The 26,189-nt window shown below is 40.8% G+C and overlaps 4 protein-coding genes across 5 annotated transcripts; all 4 read right to left on the minus strand.

Annotated features, from left to right (window-relative positions):
* Positions 1-3,724: 3,724 nt before the first annotated feature.
* LOC133837434 (uncharacterized) lies at positions 3,725-13,074 on the minus strand. 2 transcript variants are annotated; one of them, XM_062268199.1, is made up of 8 exons: positions 12,596-13,074; positions 6,626-7,021; positions 6,388-6,548; positions 6,127-6,328; positions 5,797-6,048; positions 4,807-5,738; positions 4,531-4,743; positions 3,725-4,468 (listed from the first exon to the last, which is right to left on the minus strand). In XM_062268199.1, exons 2-8 carry the CDS (start codon positions 6,991-6,993, stop codon positions 4,356-4,358), a joined length of 2,241 nt encoding a protein of 746 aa, XP_062124183.1. In that variant the 5' UTR covers positions 6,994-7,021; positions 12,596-13,074; the 3' UTR covers positions 3,725-4,355. The 2 variants fall into 2 exon arrangements, with proteins under 2 accessions (XP_062124183.1, XP_062124182.1); XM_062268198.1 differs by having other exon boundaries at positions 4,531-4,755; positions 12,596-13,058.
* A 3,172-nt stretch (positions 13,075-16,246) lies between these two features.
* LOC133837209 (protein yellow) lies at positions 16,247-17,894 on the minus strand. Its single transcript, XM_062267885.1, has 3 exons — positions 17,447-17,894; positions 16,994-17,381; positions 16,247-16,924 (listed from the first exon to the last, which is right to left on the minus strand). Exons 1-3 carry the CDS (start codon positions 17,810-17,812, stop codon positions 16,431-16,433), a joined length of 1,248 nt encoding a protein of 415 aa, XP_062123869.1. The 5' UTR covers positions 17,813-17,894; the 3' UTR covers positions 16,247-16,430.
* A 1,515-nt stretch (positions 17,895-19,409) lies between these two features.
* Positions 19,410-22,791, minus strand: LOC133836835 (protein new-glue 3-like). Its single transcript, XM_062267422.1, has 2 exons — positions 22,341-22,791; positions 19,410-19,645 (listed from the first exon to the last, which is right to left on the minus strand). The coding sequence occupies exons 1-2, from the start codon at positions 22,789-22,791 to the stop codon at positions 19,410-19,412; spliced, it is 687 nt and encodes a 228-aa protein (XP_062123406.1).
* Positions 22,792-24,047: 1,256 nt separating this feature from the next.
* Positions 24,048-24,512, minus strand: LOC133836836 (uncharacterized). The gene has a single exon (XM_062267423.1). It carries the CDS (start codon positions 24,510-24,512, stop codon positions 24,048-24,050), a length of 465 nt encoding a protein of 154 aa, XP_062123407.1.
* Between the last annotated feature and the right edge of the window lie 1,677 nt (positions 24,513-26,189).

The raw sequence follows: 26,189 nt of genomic DNA on the forward strand, positions 1-26,189 counted from the left end.
AGACTAAGCGAGGAATGTTGCAAGTTTGTCGACCCGATGTCGGGCTTATCAATGCACTGGTCATTATAGATTATCTAGCAAAGCTATTCAAAACTGTGTAAGAACGGAGAGAAGAGGAGAGCAGAGAGAAGAGAGTATTAAGCAAGTACTAAGTGTGCATCGTTTACCATTGTGTATGAAAGGTAATTTTTTTAATAGCAGCACACGCTTTTCGTGTGGATAATGAGCCGCAGAAAATCTAATTGCACTCCAGCTTCAGCTGCAGAGGAGCCAGAGACTTGGTCGAGCTGCTGTTCTCTTCATTCTCTCTCTATAAGGTGGAGACACATTCGTGCTAGGGAACCCTTTGATTGAAAAAAAATGTCTACAAGTTGTGGCAAAAGTGGCACGACAGCTGAGCTGAGCTGCCATTTGCGATGCTCAATCTCATGAGATCATTCGCCATCAGCAGCAGCAACAAGAGCAACGACAGAGGCAGCAACAGCTCCAGTCCAGTTCTAGTCTTGCCTGTTGCACTAATTATAGACGGTTCCATATTTAATTAGAATAGTGTAGCAGAAGCAACAACAACAACAACAACGGCAGCGATTGCATAATTCCACAAAAATTGTCCAATTAAGCGCCATATGAAGCTTATAAAAGATAATATTAGCATTTGTTTAATTATAACTTCCCGATTGATCAAAAGTTTACCGTTGTCGTCGCCTCACTCACTTTAACTGGGATAAAGACACATTTCCACGGCCTAAATTCGGAAAAGAGAGCACTGAACGTTGTTTCAGATACAGCTGAACAAAAAAGTGAAACTATCTATCGATCGGATAGAGTTTAAATCGAAAAAGCGATCTCTTAAAATGAAACCAGTTGGAGGGAAGGAAGGAATGCTTGGGAGACGCGTCATTTAGTTATTAGACAACTTGATGGGGAGTTAAATGTCGTCAGGTTGTGCCAAGGGGGTTCATTAAGTTAAATGCTGGCGCTGACTCTGACGCTGAGGAGATCCCACATAGTAATTGGTGTTGCCTCCAAGAATTCGGTGTAATTTTAAACGTATTTACATTTATATAAAATAACGAAGTGCGAGCTGCGAGTTGTGAGCTGAAAATTGCGAACTGTAAATGGAAATTGAAGAGCTTCCTGGAACGCGAACGCCCACTTAAAACTCACCCGAAAAAAACGAGGCAAGAAGAAACGCTGTGGCTGTGGCGAGTGTCTGACTCGGCGAGAGCATCATCATCATTATTGGTGACACCACAGAGCCAACGATTCACTTTTAGATGCTGGACATGGATGTGGCTCCAGATGCGGTTGTGGATGTGGATGTGGGTAGGCAGTGCATTGCATTGCGACGCTTCTTGCTATTATCCAGCGCACCTGCTTGAGGCATGAACAGCTATGTAAGTGGCAGCAGCAGCAGCCGAGTCTCCTCGACTGGACGCAGTTCCTTCTCTCTCTTGGTGTGTGTGTGTGCATCATGCAAATAAATGCACCCTCAGTGCAACAGGAAACAGGCTTCGTGCAGATTTGTATCTTTATCTGCCACAACAACGAACACATTCAAGAAAGTAACTGCCTGCCACATGCTGCATGCTGCCTGCTGCATGTGGCAAGCTGCGCTCTTAGTGCCTGCTGCTGCTGGTCGTTGGCCACCCGTCCGCTCCCTCACACACAGTTAAGTGCATTCATCTCAATTAATTTAGTTGCACAGCAAACAACAACAACTAGAAGACGAAGAAGAAGAACGTCAACTGTGCAACGGCGACAAAAATACACGTAGTTCTTGAGCGGCACAAGAATTCCGCATGGACTCGCTTAAGCACTTTGATGCAATTAATGATGAAACAGCGTCATCGCCTTTTTGCTTTCGCCATTTGCCTTCGACTTCGCTTCAGAGTTCGCATTTGCCATTGGCATTTCTATTACCAAACACTATCCTATCATCTTGGCATTTGTCTTCCTCATCGCACCCAACAGTTTGGGCCAAGTTCGCAAAATTAGAAAGAGTCTTAATTAAATGCAACATGCAAAAGCGATAAACCGAAATCGGTTCTTTTCTCTCTCTCTCTGTGTCTCTTTATTTCATTGACCTCGCATAACAGTTTATTAGCGAGAGTTTGCTAATTAAAATTAAGCTTAAATAACATAATAATCAAAGCAATTAAATAATAAACAAAATCAACGGCAACAATTTTTAATTGCACATTTTTGCAGGCTTTTCAACTGCTTGCGGTTGCGTTTGCGGTTGTGGTTTACTTAATCCCATTTCTAAGCAATTTTGACAGCATCTCAATTGGATTTGGTGGCCAGATTGGTTAGAAACCTGTTCGTGACAATGACCCAATTCCTGGTCGGCTTATTGGCCTCAGATCCCAAAACAGGATCCGAGCAACAAGTTGCCAAACAGAGCGACAAGTTTGCATAGCAACTGCAATTGCACAAATGCGGCAAAGATCTGAGATCAGAGATCACTCCCCCACCTCCGCCTCCTCATAACTCCCACTGCCATTGGCAACAACTGCTCCTAAATTGGGCAAATGTTTCTGTCTTTTAAATGGGATATGTTCTGTTATGAGCACCAGCTGCAGACTTCATGTTCAACATCTGCAGTTTGTGGGGTTATCGAAGGATCTTACATGTTAACAACTGCATTCGAAAACTGTTGCAAAGTTTTTTTCCTTTTCTCTATTTGATAGTCCGCTTTGATAACCGTTTGTTGTGGCACAATATCCAACAGGATATATCCAAACTATGCCTTAATTATTATGTGTGACCAATTTATTCTAATCCTACTCCTTTAAGGACTTTCGTCCTTCGAAATACACATACAGATGCAGCACTGCTTCCACTACTTTCCTTCAAAAGGACATCTCTTTAGTCCTCGAAATAAGCGAGTTATGAAGCACTTTATAAGCATGTCCTTGCTGCTCATTTTTAACCAATACTGATCCATATCCTGACGCATAACTGCCAGATACGTCTCGTTACTAATGCCACGTTATACTCTATCGATTGTCATCAAAAAACTGTTGAGTCATCTAAGAATCTTGGACTTGTAAAATTTCAGCAAAAAACGCGTAGAAAACTGACCCAAAACACAAAATCCAGGATATCTCGAGAACCAGCAGGACGATTCGAATGTCCTTTGGCCAGTTGATGGGCCTCACTTAGAAACTTCGTTTGACACAGGACTCGCCAGGATACGTCAGGACATTGCCGAGTTAAAGCGTATTTTTTGTATACGAAAAAGTCCTTAAATCTCGGGAACTAAAAGGACATTCCTCCTTTTAATTACATATTCGTAGACTGCAGGATGAGCACTAACTGTGTGCCAAAGGACATACTTCTAGTCCTTCAAATGGCCGAGTTACAACGGTATTTTTGGTTTTTGACCAATTTTTCCATGCCTCCTCCCCCTGTAAAAATTTGTAGAAAAATTTTCGAAGCGATTTTCAAAATCCTTGAATGCAGATCGATAGTCCTGCTTGCTGTGAGTACGAAAATGGGTGTCCTTTTTAAATTCGAAAGGACACTTAAGCGTAAGAACATCCTGAAAGTTGTTTTTAATGAGAAAAGTTGAGTTACATCGAAGTCTCCATTCTGTGGAGTAAAATACCAGGCGAACAGAAAAAGCAGATGAATGTTGAGTGAGTTTTTGAACTGAGTGAAAAAGTTGAGCTAGTTTTTTGAGTGAATCCCTTTATTCCACTACCACAGATAGAACAACTTTTTGTTATGGTTTTCGTTGATGTTTTTTATTTTGAATAAATTAAGTAAGGTAAGTTTATACGTAGGTGTACGATAAGTACATATAATATATCAAAATATTAGCTTAATATACTGGTCATAATGTGATGCCTTAACTAGAATGTGAAAAACTGTCATTGCATATAATTCGTCTAGGCTAATCGATAAGTAAGAGAGTACTGGTAAGTCATTAATTATTGTAATTAAATTAGCAATTATCATTTACAATTGTCAGCGACTGAAAGCCCATTTCCGAAGTCACAAAGGCAGTTCAAGGCGAAGGTCGAACTGCCTTTACAAGTGTGGAAAATAATATTTATAGAATGTGATGTGTATCGAGAGACTGATGCTTAAATAATGGAAATATAATGATAAATGTGTAGATGTATGTGTGTGTGTGTATCCATTAAGCAACAAACAAAGCGGCGCCATTTCTATTTATCCTGTTCCTTTTCTCTGGAATTCGAGCACTGACTAGACGAAGACAAATAGCGAAGGCAAGCAGGCAGGCAGCCAAGCTGCCCCCTCTTCTTCTGTATTGCGTTTTATCGTTGTTTGCACCTGGTTGACATTTGACATTGCTATGCTCCCGCTCTCTTTGTTCCCGGCTCTTAATACGAGTGCTGATACGCCTGCAGCTTCTGACGACGCTGATAACAGTACGTCCAAATGCCAATGATGGCCAGTTGCGTCAGCAGGAAGATGGTGGCAGCTGAAATGAGACCTGATAGATTGAAAAGTTGAATTAGTCACAAGACTTCACTTGGATATGCATTCTAGACTCACCAATAGCATTCACACAGAAACCGTGTCCTGTCTCGCTGGCCGTGAATGTCGTCTCGTTGCCCTCGTAGTTCTCGCCAATGCTGGCCTTGCGGCTCTGCTGCTGCTCGAAGCCAAACTTGTCGGTGATTTGAATGGACTGCACCAGCAGCATCTCCTCAGCACCAGACTTCAAAGCATTCTCGATCTCACGACGCTGACGACGCTCATAAGGAGCTGCAAGGAAATCTACTCAAAATTTAGAAGAGATCGAAGCAGAGATTACGTTCTCTAACTCACCTGTTGCATTCACAGAGCGACGCTTGCGGCCGTAGGAAAGCAGCGAGCGGTACTCGCCGCTGGTGTCCTCCTGATCACACTGCACGGGTTCGCAGCTGGGCATGCAAGGTGTAACCAAGGCACGGAATTGCACGACTTCACTAGAGGGGAACTTGAAGGCATCAAAGTTGGAGAGCAGCACCTTGCCGGACAACGAGCTCTTGTAGATGGGGCCCATGATGAAGTGATCGGTGGGGCAGCCGTTGGAGTCAATCAGCGTAATCTCTGAGTTGTCCACGCCATCCAAGGCAACCAGTTCGCGCACAAAGATCTCGTAGGGACTCTGCTCATCCATGATCTGGAACTTGAGTGCCAGAGGATCGCCAACCTCAGCAGAACGCATCATGTCGGAGCCATCGCGAGAAGTGATGCGCATGATAACGTTGGGAGAGTCCACGATCACTTCCTCGGACAGAGCAGGTGTGAGATCGCCACGCACATCCAAGTTGACGCCATTGGTCACCGACTTGTTGGTCAGATCATATTGACAGGCGAGCGCAAGTCCCAAATCGGAAGAGGTGACAATCATGTCGTGGTGCTGAATGATGATGTCGTTGACATAGCGACCCGCTTGACTCTGGCGCACATTGCACTCCAGATCATGATAGTTCATGCGCAGCTCAAAGTCCAGAGCACTTCGCACATCCACAGCACAAGAACGAGGTGATCCCTTGGCATAGACCTTGCCACTGAATAACTTTGAGGTGCGAATCCTGGCTAGCATGTCGCCGCCTCCACACTCGATGGTCACGTTGTAGCAGGAAGCCAGTTCGTAGGTCGAGGCCTCGGGCACCTCCAGATAGGGATCCTGGACATCTGAGAGTGTGGCGCGACTGTGATGCGAGAGACGGCAGACCATGTCTCCGGTGTCGTTGTAATCATAGGAGTGGCATCTAAGGGAGGAGTTGGGATTGGAACTATGCACTCACAAAGAGGTGTTTTCTAACTGACCTGTAGGGCGAGTTGAGGCAGAGTTCGCGGCACTCGTCGACGCTGCTCACTTCCTGGTACACAGAGTCCACAGTCTTGAGAATGCGTCCAGGCAAACGCTTGAACTCGCACAGCTTGTTGGGCTCGTCGATGCAGTGATTCTCGAGGTAATCCGTGCCAGGTCTGGGCTGGAAAGCGTTTGTGCCCGCCAAGGTAGAACGATCCATTTCACTAAGCTCACAAGTGCCAGTGTCGCGTCTGTAGTTGGCCGATCTGCAGAAGCAAAAAGAAAGAAGAACTCGCTGTAGTAGAGAAGAAAAGCAGCAGCTTGGGGAAGGGAAAAGAACTTACCTGCAGGTAAAGTCAGTTTCGCTGAGACAGAGCTCGAAGCACTCGCGACGTGAGGCGACCGAAACGCTGCGCTTCACTTCCGACTTGAGTCTGTAATTCTGCACGCGATCCACGTACCAAGCACGTCCACAGGGCTTCACAGACAGACATGACTTTTGGGCATAGATGGTGAACACGGGGAATTGTGACTTGGTCAAGGCGCCTGCAAATCAATCACTGTTATAATCGCTGGTCAGTTTGATCTATAGTTAATCTCCCAACCTGGCAGTTGATCCGCATGTGCCGAGAAGAGCACACAGAGACCCGTCTCGTAGTTGACCGATTGACAGCTCTTGTTCCTGAGGCAAGTATTGAGACAATCCGTCAGCATCAGAGTGCCTGGCTGCGAGTCCATCAGTTTGCCAGGTGCAGAGAACACATAACTAAGATCGAGACCGATCGAGAGCGAAACTAGTTAGAGATCGCCGAAGGGGAAAAGATTGACAGACAGATAACTTACCCTGTGACAATCTCAAAGCCAACGAGATCAGGATCACAGCGCGCTAAGTTCTGACGAGATTCGCTATCACCCAGCTGCTCCTCCTTGGACTCGGAGTCCGCAGAGAGATCAAATGCAGAGTTGCGATTCTCCGTAGCGATGGCGGGAACTATGTCAGCAGCGGCGGGAATCTCGGTGGTTGTCTCCAGGTTGGCCGTAAACGTTGTCTCCTCAATTAGTTCGCTTGGTGGTGTGGTGGTGGCCTCCACTTTGGCCTCCGTCTTGGTCTCCGCTGCCTTGACAGTTTGCGTGACTTCTTGTGCTCGAGTCTGAGCCAAGAGCAATAATAGAACTATGCCGCAGAGGCGTCTGTGTGTTCCCGCAGCCATGATGATGATGATAATGGTGACAATGCAACTGTCGAAGCAGAAAAAGGCAGAAAAATAAATATAGTTATAAGAAAGATTGCGATTGCGATAGTTAATTGGAACAATTTCTTGAAAGCACTTTATAATATCGCAGATAGATTTCATAACAGCAGCGCACGTCGATGACCTCATGCACTATTGAGTACTCTTTGGGCAAGTCAATTACCTCTTGGGAGTGGGTTCTATGTTCTTAGTTCTCAGTTCTGGGTTCTGGTTCGCTGAGTTAACTCTGTTCTGGACTGCCAAGAAGTTAATGGCCGACATTTATGCTAGATAGTTGCGGCGATGTAAAGATAATAAAAAGGTCGTGAACTTTCCATGTCTCTACACATTTTTAGTTTTTTGTTTTTAATATCAGTATGGCATTAACTTTCGGACAATCTCTTTGGCCTTCTATTCTTTATTTTGGCAAAGTTAAATGAACTTGTTATAGATTGTTAACGAGCTGTGTCTGCATTCATTTGAATAGAGATCGCTAAGAGATACGGTAGATTAATGGGTGTCTTAAGTCCTTGTCCCTTATTTCTTGTCTCTAGCAACTATCTACAGCTAAAGCTTAGAAAGTGGAATCAAGAAGTGTGGCATCTGTCGCAAGTGTCACAATTTCACTTTCTCATAAGCCATAAGCTTTAAATAAGTCGAAGCGATGCGAAGCCGATTTGTCGCTTTGATTTGCCAGGTGTGTGCCCATCGAGCCAAGAGAGATCAAACTCAAAACCGATCAAGATCTGGAGTAGAAGACTCGAGTCTCGAGTCTGTTTGTTTGCTGTCTGTTGTGTGCTCAACCAAAAGGTTGTTAATAAATGTGAGCACAGAGATATCTGGATCTCTGCCAGCTAGCTAGCTAGCATACATATGCATTAGACACATTAGATTTTCTTTGCGTTGCCGTTGCGATCGCGTTTGTTTTGGCCCGTCTCACATCCAATTAGCAGGGTACACCAAGCGCGACGACTGGTCACTTGGCTAACTGACTAACTGAAGTTGGCTAACAACGATTTTCCTCAAAAACCACCGGGCATAGACTTCTCTCTCTCCTCCAAATGGCCGAAGAGTTATATTCACTAAAAATAGAACTCACAGGTCGAAAAACTTGTTATTCTAACAGTGAATTTTACTGACTCCATATGCGTGTGTTTGTAGCGCCTACTTCGTGCCACAGCCTCAACATGAAAATTGCATGCTGCATGCCGCATACTGCATACTATACTATATAGTATGCGGCAAGTGGCAGCAGCAGCAACAAAGCTGCAACGCTGCTGACTGGCCACAAAGCTATGCCATGGCACCCTAATCTTCATTGGCAACAATGTCGACGCAGCTTAAAGCAACGGTATTTGATACACACACTCCGACTCCGACTTCGACTCCAACTCCTCCCCAACTTTAGCTGGCAGCTCCAACTCCAGCTCCAGCTCAAACGATGCGATGCACACCTTCCGCACCTCCATAACAATTTCACCAAAAAACAACATACACAAAAAAGAAAAAAATCGAAAAGAAAAGAGAATACTTAAACCGGCTTCTGCTTATGCACAGCATCCATAGATATTATAATTATACCCCGCACACAGCCAACGGAACTGGGTAGCTTCGACAATGTACAAACTTCAATAATCGATACGATCTAAGAGGAAAGAGCTTGAAAGCAGCTTGTTAAGGAACAGGAAACTTGCTTTGCAAATTCCTAAAATACCCTGCAACCACTAATCAAGCGGGTGATATAGGCTGAAGCGTAGATGATGACCTTTGTTTTATTTATAGATATGACCTAGAGAAATCTCTTTCTATGACCTTTTATCTTCCATGCTTTACAAACTGTTTATAAATATTTAATTTATACTTAGAAATGACCTACAGAAATCTCCATCTTCAGTCATTTCTAAAGACTCATTATAATAACAGCACTCTGATGACCTTTATAATGTATTCAGCTTCCTCAGCTGTCGATAAATATTTAAATTATTCAAAGAAATGACCCACACAAATCTTAAGAGCTTCCTCTGGAATTCCTGGTAGTTGCTTCCTTCCTTCTATACAAAAAGTATTCCCAGTACTATCCCTAAGTAAATAAATCTCCCTCACCTAGAATACTACGTAACGCCAGAGAATTTGTTATGCTAATTTGTGAATACCCCACGCTGACTCTTTGAATGGAAACACACAAAAAGTGTTGACTTGTTGTTTAGTGCTGTTTTAAACTATTCTGAAAACTTCAGTGCGATCCGCGTATAAACACAGAAGTTGTTAACCACTAGCCACCTGTTGTTTGCAGATTACAAACAGATATGTTTCTAACTGTAAGCTGCCTCAAGGGTATTTCAAAGTCTTTGGCAAACTGTCTTCTCACTTGCTACACAGCGTACGCATAGAAAGAATAAAAAATAATCGAGGGGGAAGCTCTATGCAAATTTTCGGCAATTATAATTGGCCCCCTTGAAGATCGTTCGGTTCGGTTCGAGTTGAGTGGAGTGGAGTGGGGAATATATTGGTATGCAGAGGAGATTCACTTGTTGAGAAGAGCGCTCTGGGCTAAAAGTACTCGATACTTGCTTAGAAAGCGCGCGACTCACAGAAACGAGGTCAATGATTACAGAAGCAAACGCAGTCGGAGTCCGAGTTGGAGTCCGAGTCTGAGTCTGAGGATCGACCCACACAATGTATGCTGGTCGCATATGTTGCTTGTCGTTGTTGTGGTTGTTGTTGTCTTTGTTGTATGTTGCATAAAATGCCAACGCCAATGGGACAACGCCAAGCGACAGCAACAGGTCCGAAAGCTGGACTGGGAATGGGAATGTAGCTGGAGCTGGGGCTGGGGCAAGAGGGCATGACACTGGCTTAAGTATGCCACCCGATCGTATCTCAATAGATTGTTGCCCCCACATGTGGCAAGGTGACTGCGATAGACTCAGATAGAGAGAGAGAGAGGGGGGAAGAATTGGTTGCTATTTGCGCTATTCACAATGAAACCGCGCGCTTGATTTTCACTTTGATCCACTTTGGCAACAATAACAAGCCAACTTTATGGCCAATGTAAAAATTTTTATTAAACTTAAACGAGTCATTTTTTTAAATTTTTATTAGAGAGATAAAGAGAGGGCAGTGGGGAATTTGCAGTTAAGTCTAGCGCGTGATGTCATTCGAAAAGCCAAAGCAAAAGATCAATAAAGAAGGCAAACAAATGAATTACAAACAGACATCGACGGGGAGACGGACAAAAGAACTTTCTCCATTCTGCATGCTGTGCAGATAGAGGGGAATGAAGGGGAAGGGGAAGGCCAACTGATATTTGTGTGAGGCCAAAAGGCGATTATTTGTGTCGCCGTCGTGAGCGCAAGTTTTGAATTTTCAATGGGCGTTTATCATATCACACATCAAAAAATCGAATTTGCCTGGGATTTCTTTTCTTCTTTGCCTTTTCACTGCTTGGCGATGAGAATAGAAAATCAAAGAAGATCAACAGATCAGCGGAGATCACAAACAACAACAGTTTTAAGTACACACGCAAATACGCAGCCAAATGTCGTTAGGTTCCAAATTGTTGGCAATTTGCCGTTAAGCAAATCGATGGATCTCTTTCTTTTTTGCTCTCTAAACAAACTTGACACATTTTCGTGGTGTTTTTATTATGATTATTTAGTTGTTCTGTTGCCTTTGGTGTTAGCGGTTAATTATAGAGCTAATTTATTGTCGGAATCGGAGAAAGAAAATGCGTAGCCCAGCCCACATCTGCTGTTACCTGTTACCACAGAGCGAGCTGAGGTTGAATTTCGGACTGCCTTCTACTTCCCAGTTACCAAAAACCCGTCAAGTTGACCCACTTTGTGGTGTGTGTGTGTGTGTGTGAGACTCTATGAACAACACTCATAGATTAACTTTTAGTTAATATTCGTGATTAATTACCTCAGCTTTTTCAATAGTTTCTCTAGATGCGGAAACAACTCATTCTCATTCTCATTTCGAAATATTACAAGCGTGAGTCAGTTCTAAGTGTTGAACATATTTGGGAAGAGCTCGTTTGCTTATAAGGACATATCCATTAATTATTTTTTTTTAGAAATTTAACACACTAATGAAATGGTTGAATAAAGAATCCGAAATGCGGGATGGTCAACATTTTTACTTTCTTTCACTTTATTGCCAAAACTTAGTATGTGGCTTATCCACTTTCCATCTTAATCAGTTGATATTTACATTAAATTATGTAAAATCGGTAGTCTTTGAAATAGAGAAGCAACAAAATAACGAAAAAATGTTTCCCATCTCAATATCTTGGCAATTAAGTTAAACTTTCCTAATGATAGCAACACTTTTTTGTAATCTCCCAAATTCTAAATTATATAGTAGCAAATCTCAATTTGTGGGCATTAAATTGATATGCAGATAAAGCAAATCAAACGGAAATTTATGAATAAAGTTCTTTCTGATTTCTCATCAAATTAAATTTCTCTAATGATAGCAAACGCTACTTTAAGATCACCAATTCTCAATCTTAAGGAAAGAAAATAAAGAAATGTATTTAATACAAAAAAAATCTTAGTTCTTTCCAATCTCTCCATTGCCAATTAATTTCAATTTTCATAATGATCGAAACGTTCTTTTTTCGAAATGTTACCTAATCAGCTCATCGATCTCAATCTGTTGGCATTAAATTGAATTGTAACTAATGTGCTTTCGCATTCGATATTCACACTTAATCAATCAAGATTTCTTCAGAACAAACTTGCCCAATTAATAAGAAGCCGAACTCACGACAACGAGGAAGTCGCAGACGCAGAGGAATAAAGTTTGATCTATAAAACTGATGTAACGTTCGATGTTTGCTCTCATCGGACTCTAGCCTGCTGTCTGCAGCTAACGTTAACTTTATTGTCAATGTTTTTGAGATGTTCGAGAGCAATTTAACTGCGATTCGCAGTGGTCCGTTAAAGATTTGACGGAAGTGCTTGACTATTATTTAAAAATCATAGCGTTTAGCATGTTTTATGTCTCTTTCTTCTCAGCAGTTGGGGCAGCTCTAGCTACACGACACTCGCAGATCGCAGCTCGTTGTTCATACTTTTCCCACTACAACACATTCGAAGCAGGCGTCTTCTCTACAGTAAGTCAGTTCAGCGTCTTCAGTCTTCAGCCCATCTACCCAAGGCGATGCGATCGTCTTGCACTCTTACAGTTTAGTTTCATACAGAATCTTTCTTTTGCCACATTTATGTGCTACCAATAGCTGTCCAACGTCTGCCGTCCGTCCGTCTGTCTGTCCGTCCGTCTGTCTGACGTCGCCGTTGTCGCTGTGGTTCGAACAAACCGGTTAACATTTTTTTGTGATTATTTTTCTTAGTCATTCTTCAGTTAGTGTAATGGTTTTTCTTTTTTGTTGCCAGTGTTTGCGGTCCATATACTTGTTACAACAAAAAAAAAACATACAAATCAAACTTCCACACACACACAAGAATTGTATTGACTTGGCATAAGAAATATTCATGATTAAAATGTAAACATCATTTCGGATGTTACACAAGTTTGAAACATGCCTTAGCTTAGCGCACAAGATTTTGGTACATACCTTAGAGTTTATAATTTCGCTTCCTTCGAAGAATTGTGTTGTGTGCACCTTTAATGCGCGTGCAAAGAGTTTCGTTTAGTTTGATTAATGTCTGTCGGCTTTTAATCACAATCACAAACACAGCGACAACTTTGGAGAGATGGCGATGGAGTTGTGCTCACATCTGCATAACACACATACACAAGACACTGAATGCGCAGTTCGCAGTTCACAATTCACCAGAAGAAAGCCGAACTTATCCACTCAATGGCTGACGCAGAACTAAAGTCATTCCCGCAGCCAAGCAGCTTGTTATAAAAGTTAGATAAAGAAGTTTCTGCAGACGCAGCCGCAACCGCTGCTGCTGCTGCCGCGCATGAGCAGTGGAACGTCGCAAGCTCGCAGCAGCAGCAGCAGAAGCAGCGAAGATCAGTCATATGGCCAAACAACTGCACGCAACACGACTTAAGAGAGAGCCTCTCTCGCTCTCTCGCATGAAATCTTAATTGAAAAGAAATTGTAGGCATGGTAAATATTTACCAACAAACCAAACAGCGCGCACAACCTGTTCGAAGCGGCGGTAATCTCTCCACGGCGCAACTCGAACATGTTCGAACTTAAGAGCTGCAATTGCCAAAGCCAAAGCGGTCAATGTACGATGCTGAATGTACACCTGTTAGATTCGAGTGTGTGCGTTCGCTCTCTTTTGTAATTTATGTCGCCTAAGCACACGTTCAGCTTATTTATTCTTTTCGGGTGTCTCTTTAACATTGGTTGTTATTTTGGGCAACAACAGCGACAGCAACGGCTTGCGTCGGATAATGCTGCGGCAGCAATGTAACTCGATTACCGTTGTACACTTTTATTATTATGAACTTTTCACTTTCACTGTTGTTGCTAGCTATGTAGCTGCTGCTGCTGCTGTTGATGTTAACTGAGCGTTTTACTGCGTGCGACCGCCTGCGATCTTTATTTTCAGTTAATTCTTTAGCCGCAGTAGAAAACCTGCTCGAATCGTGGGCAAGCCATCAAATTAGCATATTTACCCAGTTTCACTTCTTTTTAGACACCTCTGCTTTGCTATGATCTTTGGGCGGATTATTACGTTGCATCGTAAACCCATTTGAGTTGATCGGATTTAAATGATATTGTTTGGGTAAATAAATTAAAGGCGCGACGCCTTTCCAATTGCGCGCGGCGAGATAACTGTCCGGAATAACCACATTGTTTAGAACACTTTTGATTAAACCGATTGAAATGACATTTTTTCGACACAAGCGGAAAAAGGAAGTAACGGTGAAAATCACATTGCAGAGTGATTGAATTTTCGATGTGCAAATATACCAAATGCAGTACTTTCCGGTATTTATTGCACTTGCAAGCAGGATCTAATGTGCAAATAAAGGTCACACTGCAGAATGCTAATTAGCGATAACTTGCACTTCGATAACAGTCAAATGTTGTGTCGATGACTAATTCGCTGGTGTTGATCAAAATTTATAACTGTGTCGAGCCGAGTATTCAAATCATGAAACAACGCGGCAAACGGTGTTTGGTTTCCAAATTTATAGGTCAACTCGAATGCAAATTAATCTAGAAGTATTTCTATTCTCATCAGACAACAAATGATACGGTATTCGACTGCGTAACTGCTAAGTTCGTTTTGTGTTTTGTTACTATTCCTACTATTACTATTTTTACAGTCGAACGGGGTCTTTGATATGGTTTTATATTGGTAATATATGTATATGGAGCTTGCAGCGGTCTTCTGTCAAAAGAAATTCGCGAATATGGCAAGCATAAACTGGCAATTTACTTTGCTTACTATAAGTAAAGCAGTAGCAGAACATCCGTCAAATTTTATGGGCCCAACTGCATCTCTCTCTCTTTCTCCCGTTCTATCTCTTTCTCATTCCGTTTCTTTTTGTTTGTCTGGTTTATAATGCTAATTCAATAAGATGAGCCCCAATTATAACATTCTTGGATCGCATTTCCTGGCCCGACGAGCCGCCGATTGATTCAAGTCTCCAGAGACAGCGATAGAGATGAGCGAAAGAAAGAAAGAGAGAGAAAATGAGGCAGTCAAGCGACCGTTACGGTCGTTTCTTCAACTGCTCCCAGGCAAGTCAAGGCAACAACTAACTATAATAGTCATTTGCACTAAGTAATTTAATAGTAAATATATCTCGTGCACTCCTCATTAGTGGCATGAATGTAATAAATCTTGTTATATTTGGCCCGTAAAAGAACTCGATGAACCTCAATTATATTGTATACTATATATGAAGGCCTGGGCTTAATTGAATAAGATTATTATAATATGGATCCATTACTCATGACCACAATTTGTATTCCTATGATTATTATTTCGAAACGAGTTCTAGAGCAAAGCTACCTGCTGTTTGGCTCTTCTCTTCTCTTCTCATATCAACAACTCATCAGAGCACGCTCATAACTTGACAATATACGATAATCTACATGATCTACACAACTTTTCGCTACTCCATGTACCTTTTTCGTTAGAATTCTTACTTTATTATATAATTTCTTGTGTATTTTTTCCTTTTTTTTCATAAAGAATACCAAATAATTTTGGCCCAGACATCATTTTCTTTAAAAGCCACTTAAATACTCCTTAATAATAACAAAAGAAATAATAATAGCAAATCGGATTTAAGTCGCATTTTGCGTGTCTATCTAAATCAAATCAACGATTCAGCATTTCAGAAAATCAACATTTAGCATTCCTTTCATCTATTACACTTTTGCAATAAGTTTTTGAAATTAAAATTGCAATTCTGCTACCACAAACGCAATATGTTCGCATTAGCGTTTTTTTATTTATTATCTTTCCCTCTCTCTCTACCTATCTTTCTCTCTCGCTCTCCCTTCGATTGTGGCCAATAGCAGTAGCCAGCCACAACGTTGTTTTCCGCTCCTGTCCGTTGACTCTTCTAATTGACATCATTTCCCCTATTCTTTGCCATCTCCTCTCGGTTTTCAACAGAATTGTGGCCAGTTGGCGAGTTGCTTAGGCCTACTCAAGTTGGCCCGGGCCAGCCCGGTTCTTGTGGCTCGGTTGGCTCTTGGCCCGTCTTGAGACGGGTTCCATGCAATTAGAGATTTCAGATTTACTCCGCAGTAACCATGCATTGATTGAGTCTAAAGCACATGCCACTTGGGCATATTTTTACACATAATATTCTATTACGAGTACTCACTACTAATTGCAGTCACGCATGACCAGTGTTGTCGTCTTTAGTTATTCCTACTGCTACTGGTTTTCATCACGTTACTTATATTATTTTCTTGTATAGGAAGTGGATGGTAGTTAGCAGACAAATTATGCGAACCTATATATAGTCAACACTATTATTAATTAAATGCGCGCTAATAATATATTGTTATTTTATAAAGACAACTATGCAATAATTATTAGTTGTTTAAAGCAAACAAGGAAGCTACCTTAGGAATGCAGCATTTAAATTAAAGGTATCGCGCGCCTAAGTGAAAATCGATACAATTTAGAGTTGTTATCGAGTCACTGCGAACAAGTTCATGTGAACGAACTACTAACGAGGGAGCCATATATAAATTTATATTGTTTTTAGTGGCTGTGTCAATTTAAGTAAATAAAATACAAAAATATATAAACTAAAAAGTTAGCTGGTTGTAGAATACCACAGTGCTATTATTATTCGATTAATCGTTGTAGCCACACAGCTGTTTTGTGCAACACAAACGAGTTTCATAGCAGGCAGCTCTTGATGGATAAGCGTCAGCTGTTACATTTCAAAAGTGAGCAGTTGATGCACGTTGAACTTTTAAATTTAAATAAACGTTTATTTAAACTAAATTATGTTGGTGAGGGTGTGACATCTGTGGCGCCAACTGTGCAAGGTGTGTTCGCCAAGAGATCCGCGGTGCGACAGCCAACAATTTGAAACTTGACCTCATCATCTTTCAACGAACCGCCAACGAAAAGTTTCGGATCGCTGCTCAGAGCCCAGAGTTCATTCTCGCCCTTTGAGTTGCGATTGATTTTGAGGCCAGTGACGAATTTCAGCTGCTGCGGATTGTAGGCCACAGCGCGTATGTCATTAGCCGTGTAGTTCGTCTGCTCATTCCAGCTAATCAAAGCGCCTAAGCTGATTAGACTGCAGTAGAGATTGCCGCCATTGTCCATCACCTCCGATTCGCATTGTATGCCACGTGTGCCCAGAATTCGAAAGTGTTTACTGACCGTGTCGACACTTGACGACGTTTGCCAGATGCTCGCGTTGTTGACCACCTCGAGGGGAATGGCTATCTCATAGAAGCTATTAAGGGTGTGAAAGTACAGAAAGCGCTCTGTAATTAACAAAGAGAAAGAGTGTCATTAAATAATTCTCTTTGAATTTGATTTCGAATTTGATTTACCCGCTTCGTGACTCGGACTCAGACTGACAGTGAAGATTCCCGCATAGGCGCTGCCAAAGCGTCGCACGCCCAACGAGGGCTGCATTGACTCGTGTTCTATGCGCCACGATTTGCCCGTCAAAGCATCGAAGACAATTAAGCCATAGCCCCAGGCATCGGCTATGTAAGCCTTGCCACCCAAGCAATGGTTGGGCGCATCGCTTTCCGATAAATCGACCACCATGGCCGTGAATATCGATACACTGGGCGTGTACAAGTGCGCAGGCATGGCGTATTTCTGAACTAGTTCATCCTTAACCAGATCGAAGATGAGTATGTGAGGAGCGCAAAGCTGCAGCGAGTTCACCTGACCCGAGTCCACCACCCAAAGACGCCAGCAATCATCAATCTGCAAAAGGACGATCGATAAGTGAATCGAACGACTTGAACGAACTAACTGCAAAGTTCACTCACATAAGTTCGAATGGCGGACGTTATGCCGGAACAGTTGTTCACTGGCAGATGCCATTCCATGTTGGGGTAGGCTTCCAGTCGTGGATTTTCCAGCACTTCATTGTCTCCACTAGCAACGGTGGCCAAAGTGTAAGCTGTGCCAGCACTAAGACGTGGAATGGTGAGAAAAGTTCGGTGTCGCCCCTCGTCGCCATATTCGATATCAATATCCACGGGCAGAAAGAGTCTGTTCTTGGTGCTTTGATCGCCGCTGCCCAAGTTGAGGTCGCTCCACTTGTGCAGCGTGTGCAGCTGCTTGACCTGCAACTGTTGAGCAGCAGTTGAGCAAACAGTTAGCAGGATGCCAATGAACTGCACCCTTGACATTATAAAAAAACAACATCTCTAGGAGAGAATTTTTCGTCTAAACCGTTCGAATGACGCGTGAACACTGAACTGACTACGCTACAGGTGAAGGGCCCAGGTAGAGAAGAGTTGGGACTGGGACATCGACAATGACAGCGACAGCAAGGTGTTGCCTGTCCAGTGCTAACAAAACCCTAATTGACCGACCAAATGTTCGAGGGCAGCGCAAACAAAACAAAGGATGGCGGCAACAGGTAAAACAGACGATGCATCGAATCGCCTCGAAGAGTCTCCGCGTTTCTTAATGCTTGGAGATTTATGGGCACTTTGGTCAGCCGCCGATTCTAGCAGCTTATTTACATAGTCTGAGCCACCCCCCGTCGCCACACGTCTCCCCTCTTCATTCATTGATGCACTCCTCTTTAAAGAAAAGTGTTGAGATTCCGAGAGAGAGATTCGAGTGCTCAACCAAGTTGCAGTCGCCGCTGCAACGCGAACCTGCTCTAAGCGGTATTTTGGGTTCGTAAATACAGCTCAACTGGCTTTTTCACGCCCCGCAATTTGTGGTAGAAATTTAATGTTTATATTTATGTCTAACATAGACTCCAAGCACATATGTTTGTCGCTTTGTGTGCCACAGCAAGTGTGTGTGTGTGTGTGTGTCTGTGTGTTTGTGTCTCTTTGTCTGTGTTTAATGAAAAGTCTTTACGGCACTCCGATGACGCTTTTTATACCCGATGCATTGTTTAGAAGGGTATATTAAGGCATTCAACAATTAATATTGCTCCGCAAGCAAACTTGAATATAAGTAATTTTTACCATCTAACAAATGATATAAAAAACAAGTAAGAAAGCTACAGTCGAGTGTACTCGACGGCACAATATACCAGATTGTCAGCCAAAGTAACAATATAATTATAACTATTGCGATTTTTTTATTTACGGAGGCGGAAGTGGGCGTGGCAAAAATTTGAAACAAACTTCATCTGCGTGCAAACATAACAAATGCGGTCGAATTATAGCTGTATCTCTTATAGTCTCTGAGATCCAGTGTTTCATACGGACAGACGGACAGACACACAGGCGGACAGACGGACATGGCTAGATCATCTCGGCTGTTGACGCTGATCAAGAATGTATATATTTTATAGGGTCGGTGATTACTCGTTCTACCTGTTACATACATTTCCTGCCGGCACAAAGTTATAATACCCTTCTACCCTATGGGTAGCGGGTATAAACATGCACTTCCCCGTTGAATTTCCAATTTTTAGAAATAAAAATGTGAAATTTTATAAATATTTCACACATTTCTATATTATTCATATAAAAAATATTATTTTTCTGAATATTTCAATTTGTGAACTACGGGTATATCAAAGTCGAGCATTTTCTTGTATATGACTTCTTTACTTTTTGTTTATTTTTTTATAGCTTGTTTGCGATCTATACTAAGTTGAATAGTCCCAATAAAATAAAATTGATATTTCATTTCATTTCATATTTTGTTTTACGTAAACTGTTCGTTATTTTAGATTTTCATACGGACGGACAGACAAACAGACGGACGGACAGATAGACCCTATGGATAGTGGATATAAAATGTACAACGTTTTGTTTAGCCTCTGCGGTTCCTCCTGTTCCTCCTCCTCCTGGCAGCTGCCTTCCTCCTCTGCTTCCGAGCCTTCCTCCTGGCGGCACGGCGACGTTTGGCAGCCTGCTGGCGTTTCTGACGCTGCAACCTAGCAACCGTATTCCTCAGACGAGTCAAAGCTGCTGTGGCACCGGAAGACGAGGATGCGGTGGTGGTGGTCGTGGTTGTGGTTGTGGTGTCGCTATCCGATGAGCTTGACTCTGTGGTGGCAGATGATGATGAAGAGGACTCAGTTGTTGTTGTTGTTGATGATGTTGTTGTTGTTGAGACCGAGGAGGATGTACAATCCGTGTATTGCACCATGGATATGGTCACGAGGACGCAACCTACAAGAAGTGTTAGGAGTCTCATTTTCAAGCTGGATCGATGGCTTGGAATGATTAGCTGTAATTGGTCGAACTCTTTATATAGCCAGCTAACATACTTCCCAGCTTCCCACATTATAGGAAGTTCTTGCAGCTGTCACAATAGTACCCAAAACTTTGCTAATAGGAAATACTTTTGTTTGTTTACGTTACACGAGCACGACAATCAAACGCGGGCTAATAGCCTTCACTTAAACTGATTCAAAAACATATGGTAAGATTTATTACAAGAAGATCGTATACATAAATGTATAAGATAAATTAATTAAAGTTTGATCAAGTAACAGGAGTGTAAGCTGAGTCCTGAATCCTGGGTAAATGACAATGTTCTATATAGATAAAAATGTTGACGAATTCATGAGATTATTACTCTACGATTAATTTTATAAGTTAGAAATGTCAGAAGCTTATTTCTGAATATTTAAACATAATTATGAAGTCTTCCCTGAGGTACTCAAGGGAAGCCCAGAAAGTATTAGAAGCTAAATTATTGAAGTAAGCTGTTTGTCTTCTATGGTAAACAGAAAAGAACTAGCTTCGTCAAACACTTTACTAAAGTCTTTGGTATATACAGCTTGTCAAGAGATAAGAATTAACTTAGTCAAACGTTTTACTAAACTCTGTTAGATGACAAGATTTTATTCTTTATTAAAGAAACCCTTGCTACGAAAGAAAGAAGTTCAAGAAGATTAAATCCGTGTTGCTAGGGTGTTATATTAGAACTACATATAGATTTTGAATATTTATGGTTAAGATCTACTCAAAATTTTTTGGAATATTAAACAATATACATTTCCCTCTATACTTTTTCTTACTTTTCCTCCAAATACACGAAAAAGTCCATGATGCAACGTTTGCTTAAGGCTTTGGGTGCATAATACAGCTAGGATCTTCATTCGGAACTTGTAAAAATATCGGCTTAAAAATGCGAGGAGATGTCTATATTCAATGAGGAACTGAAGATTCAATTTGAATTATATTTTATTATATATACAGTAGATTCCGGCTATAGCGACTTTCAAGGGACCGACGATTTTACGTCGTTATACCCGGAAGACGCACTAACCGAAAGGAGCAAAACAAATTTTTTTTTTATGGTTGCCATTTTCGTAATAGGGTTTTAAGATAAAACAAATTAATTTTTAAACAAAAGAAAAATAATGTATAAATTTCATTTAATATAATCGTTTTTCCATAATAAATCCTATACCTGCATGTTCCTTAGCATAAGCTAAGGCGTCAGCTAAAACTAACAGAGAGTAGTGAGAATATAAGAACCTTCGTGTCGCTCCTACGAACACAAGCAAGAGTGCCGATCACTGTTAAATACATACATTTCTAACAGCGTCGTTTGATGCTTAAATTTTTTGGCATTATTTCGCTGATTTTTATACCCGCTACCCATAGGGTAGAAGGGTATTATAACTTTGTGCTGGCAGGAAATGTATGTAACAGGTAGAAGGAGGCATCTCCGACCCTATAAAGTATATATATTCTTGATCAGTGTCAACAGCCGAGACTATCTAGCCATGTCCGTCTGTCCGTCTGTGTGTCTGTGTGTCTGTCCGTCTGTGTGTCTGTCCGTCCGTCCGTATGAACACCTAGATCTCAGAGACTATAAGAGATAGAGCTATAATTTTTTTCGACAGCATTTGTTATGTTTGCACGCAGATCAAGTTTGTTTCAAATTTTGCCACGCCCACTTCCGCCCCTGCAAATCAAAAATCGAATAACAAGCGTAATTTTAAAGCTAGGGTTACGAATTTTGGTATATACGGTAATAACTATAGTAGTTATGATCCCTGAAAATTTGGTTGCGATCAGATAAAAATTGTGGAAGTTATTAAAGAAATACTTTGTATGGGCAAAAACGCCTACTTACTAGGGGTCTGAGTTGCTTTGGCTGACAATCTGGTATATTGTGCCGTCTTTGGTATATTTTGAATGCGGCACTACATCGATATACCACATATACCATTTGGTATATTTTAGTATTTTGCAGTATATTTGGTATATTTTGAGAATAATACCGCAAAATATATTGCTTTTATTCAAAATGGGTAGGTATCTCACAGTCGAGTACACTCGACTGTAGCTTTCTTTACTTGTTTTTTGTCGCAATATCCGGTTGAATTCTGAAAAATTTCCTCGGTATAAGCGGTTAGTCGCTAAAAGCGAAGACGTTCTAAGCGGAGGCCCTTTCATATAAGTTTTGTATGGGGACCAACCAAGCCATCGACTTTTCGTCGCAATAACCGGACGGACACTATAAGCGGAGTCGTTATAACCGGATTCTACTGTATTTTATTTCTGAAATCATTATTTTCATATATTTATATTACTTTAAAATTTATGTTTAAAAGTTGGGTATTTCAGAGTCGTGCAAATTCTTGTATCTGACTTGTTTACTTTTTGTACTCATTTTTTATAGTCTGTTTTTGATGTTTTCTATAAACGTATTCAGTTACGTCACGTTTTCTTCGAAAGTTGAATCATTAAATTGAAATTTCTCAAATTGATTTTCCTTAACCTCTGCGGTTCCTCCTCCTGGCAGCAGCCCTCCTCCTTTCAGCCTTCCTCCTGGCAGCACGGCGACGTTTGGCGGCCTTCTGACGTTTCTGACGCTGCAACCTAGCAATCGTTTTCCTCAGACGAGCCAAAGCTGCTGTGGCACCGGAAGACGAAGATGCGGCGGTGGTGGTGGTTGTGGTCGTGGTTGTGGTTGTGGAGTCGCTATCCGATGAGCTTGACTCTGTGGTGGCGGATGATGATCCAGATGATGAAGAGGACTCAGTCGTTGTTGTTGTCGTCGTCGTTGTGGTAGTTGAACAATCGGCAGCAGAAGCATTCGCCGTCAGGGAGCAATCCGTGCAACCAGTTGGGGTATCGGGATCAGTTGAGGTGCAAGCTACACCATCGGCGTACTTCACGAAGGAAATGGTGACTAGGGTGCAACCCAAGATAAGTGTTAGGACTCTCATTTTCAAGCTGAATCGATGGCTTGGAATGATTAGTTGTAAGCGGTCGAGCTCTTTATATAGCCAGTTAACATACTTCCCAGCTTCCCACATTATAGGAAGTTCTTGCAGCTGTAAAAATAGTACCTACAATCTTATTAATAGGAAATACTTTTGTTTGCTTACATAAAACAAGTGTTACAAGAGATCTTTGCAAACAAGAGCGCACGAGCGGACAAACAACCTTCAATTACATTGATTAGAACAGATAGGGTAAAGATTTGGTATAAATAGAACATGTCAAAAACTGTATCAGATTAGTCAATTAATGTTTGATTCATACAAAGGGAGTGCAACGCGAGTAAATCCTGTGAAAACGGAAAAGTTTAATAGTGATAATAATTCTGACGGTTCAGTTTTCTAACTCATAAGATTAAACAGTACTGAGTATCACTCTAGGGTTACTTAATACTAATAAAACTGTTGATTGATCATTGAAATAAATAATGTAAAGTGTAAAGGGCTTAGGAACAATATTATTCAATAAAGCTGCTTAATAATTGATAATCTAATAAAGGCAAGCTAATATAATAAAATGAAGGCATTATATTAGTCAAAATTACAAAAATATTTAATTTTACTAAAATATCTGTCGATGATAAGATTTTCTTATTTATTATAGACACCTTTGCTAGCAAACGAAAAAGCTCCGAAAGATTATTAGTAGCGAATCAACATTTCATAAATGATTAGCTAAGATCATCTCAAGAACTTTTGAATAACAGACAATTTAGACTGCCCTTTATAGGTTTTCGAATTTCCCTTATTATAGAGAGGAATAATATTCTTTCTGACTAAAGAGGAAAGTTCATGTCTTAGTCGTAAGCGTGAAGTTTCGGGTGCTTACCAACTACACAGTCGGAACTTGATCAGGAACTTGGGAAAATACCGGCTTAACAATGTGAAGATATCTGGTCGAGGAGTACTGAAAATATAATGCGAATTAAACTGTAGCATGCTAAAGAAAGGAACATATTTTATTTGTTCAAATATCAATTTAAACGTTGGGTATTTCACAGTCGAATACACTCCTATAGCTACCTCATTTACTTCTTCATGTTTGTTTTTATAGCTTTTTTAGATACATTCGGCTATAAATGGTATTAGCAACGTCACGATTTCGTCGAAAGTGGAAATATCGCAATAAAAAATAAAACGCAAATTCCGCAAATTCATTTTGCAATAACTTTTTATTAAATTAGATAATAAAAACAAGTGGCTTAACCTCTGCGGTTCATCAAAGCAGCCCTCCTCCTGGCAGCAGCGCGACGCTTGGTAGCAATTGCCTTCCTTCTGGCAGTCCTGAGACGCTGTAGACGTCTCATCTCTTGAATCCTACGCCTCAGGCGAGCCAGAGCTGCGGCATTGCTGGAGCTGGAACTGGAGCTAGAGCTAGAGCCAGAGGTTGTCGAGGATGTGGTGGAGGTTGAGGTGGAGTCTGAGCTTGATTCCGTGGATGCCTCAGTAGAGCCATCGGAGGATGCTGATCCAGAGGACTCCGTTGTTGTAGTTGTTGTCGTTGTGGTAGTTGAACAATCGGCAGCCGAAGCATTCGCCGCCAGAGAGCAATCCGTGCAACCAGTTGGGGTATCGGGATCAGTTGAGGTGCAAGCCACACCATCGGCGTACTTCACGAAGGAAATGGTGACTAGGGTGCAACCCAAGATAAGTGTTAAGACTTTCATGTTTAGGCTGGATCGATGGTTTGGAATGTTTAGCTATAATTGATCGAGTTCTTTATATAGTCAGCCAACATACTTTCTCAGTTTCCCACACAATAGGAAGTTCTAGCAGCTGTCACAATAGTATCTAAAAGATATATTTGTATTTGGTCTGCTCACACGCGAAAGCGTCACTCAAAGTCGGGCTAATGCCCTTCAATGAAATTGATCTCAATATTGACTCAGCTGCTGGTAGTGAAATAACTTTTGGCAAAGCTTTCGACCCCATTTCGATGTCACTATCAATGAATTTCATAATATTTGCTGCTAATAATAGAGCTAAATTTTAATTTATTTTATTTCATTTAATCAGGGTTACTTTCGCCATATTGAAAATCAAATATTATTGATTGATAGTATTTGAAAAAATTGTAAAAATAAAGTATTCTATTGAATATCTTCATAGAGGTAAATATCCAAAATGATATCTATTATTGATAGTCTCATAGTATTTAAATCGTTTGTAATGTATGCATCAAAATATATCCGCATTGTGTCCACTTAACTTGTTAACAACTCTATTTATAGCTGGGCTTAAAATGTCAATAAACAGTTAAGAAATTTAAGACTATTTATAACTCAATTTCATATTGATATAAGTATCTTTATGGATTAAATTTGTTGACGAAGTTTCCGTTTATTATGTTATCAACGTAAGTCATCTTTAAGAAAGATTAATTAGCAAACAGCACACCCATTCGATCAATCAAAAGCCACATAAATAGCAAATCTGAAACTTGTGCAAAATTGAATCTAAATGCGGACAACTTAATTTCATATGCAGAAATGAGATTGAAATCTTTATAGATACAAATATGCCTACAAAAGGATCGCTTAACATATACTATAGATAGTATGAATGAGAAAACAACACACCTATTCGATTAATTAAAAACTGGGCATAAAATGCAAATGTGACTGGTCAATTTCATATGCAGAGATAAGATTGCAATATCTTTATGGATTAAAATAAACAAACCACAAATCATCCGCTTTATATGTTCACAATCCAAAGAAAATAGTAACTCAAGGAATTTCCAACTACATATAAGAAAGATGAATTAATTAAGAAGAATGACTCAGTCGGGTATGATCGACTGTGACATACCCGCTAACCATTTTGAGTGTGATATTATTCATCAAATATACCACAAAAATACTAAACTATACCAATGCAGCTACATTTGGTATATTGATTTAGTACTACATTGAAAATGTACCACAAAATACAGAATAAACCAAATGAGTATGCCACAAAAATACTAAAATATACCAAAAGATACATTTAGTTTAGTTATAAAATATAAGATTGCCAGCCAAAGCAACGGTATTAATCTTTAAATATACCAAATCTATACACCGCTAAAATACTAAAATATACCAAAAGCATTGCTTGGTATATTGTTATAGTTCTCCATTCAAAATATACCACAGAGTACAAAATATACCATATTGTCAGCCAAAGCATTTAAGACCCTATTGAAATAGGCATTTTCTGGCATACAAAAGTATAAATCGTGTATAAAAACTGGACATAAAATGCAAATATGAAGCAATTAAAAAAATGGTTAGTTATGCTGACATCTTAATTCCATATAATCTATTGCAATATAAATAAATTGCTAGAGTAATTAATTGAAA

Source organism: Drosophila sulfurigaster, chromosome 2R (assembly GCF_023558435.1).
Source record: "Drosophila sulfurigaster albostrigata strain 15112-1811.04 chromosome 2R, ASM2355843v2, whole genome shotgun sequence".
NCBI lineage: Eukaryota > Metazoa > Arthropoda > Insecta > Diptera > Drosophilidae > Drosophila > Drosophila sulfurigaster.

Excerpts from the sequence above, each read along its gene's own strand:
- LOC133837434 (XM_062268198.1), bottom strand. The coding sequence starts at position 6,993 with ATGGCTGCGGGAACACACAGACGCCTCTGCGGCATAGTTCTATTATTG. Across the intron at positions 6,329-6,387 it reads ACATGCGGATCAACTGCCAG|GCGCCTTGACCAAGTCACAA; the intron begins GTTGGGAGATTA and ends ATTGATTTGCAG. Across the intron at positions 4,469-4,530 it reads TTTCTGTGTGAATGCTATTG|GTCTCATTTCAGCTGCCACC; the intron begins GTGAGTCTAGAA and ends TCAATCTATCAG.
- LOC133837209 (XM_062267885.1), bottom strand. The coding sequence starts at position 17,812 with ATGTCAAGGGTGCAGTTCATTGGCATCCTGCTAACTGTTTGCTCAACT. Across the intron at positions 17,382-17,446 it reads CGTCCGCCATTCGAACTTAT|ATTGATGATTGCTGGCGTCT; the intron begins GTGAGTGAACTT and ends GTCCTTTTGCAG. Across the intron at positions 16,925-16,993 it reads GAGTCCGAGTCACGAAGCGG|AGCGCTTTCTGTACTTTCAC; the intron begins GTAAATCAAATT and ends TGTTAATTACAG.
- LOC133836835 (XM_062267422.1), bottom strand. The coding sequence starts at position 22,791 with ATGAGAGTCCTAACACTTATCTTGGGTTGCACCCTAGTCACCATTTCC. Across the intron at positions 19,646-22,340 it reads CAGGAGGAGGAACCGCAGAG|AGTCAAGCTCATCGGATAGC; the intron begins GTTAAGGAAAAT and ends CTGCCACCACAG.
- LOC133836836 (XM_062267423.1), bottom strand. The coding sequence starts at position 24,512 with ATGAAAGTCTTAACACTTATCTTGGGTTGCACCCTAGTCACCATTTCC.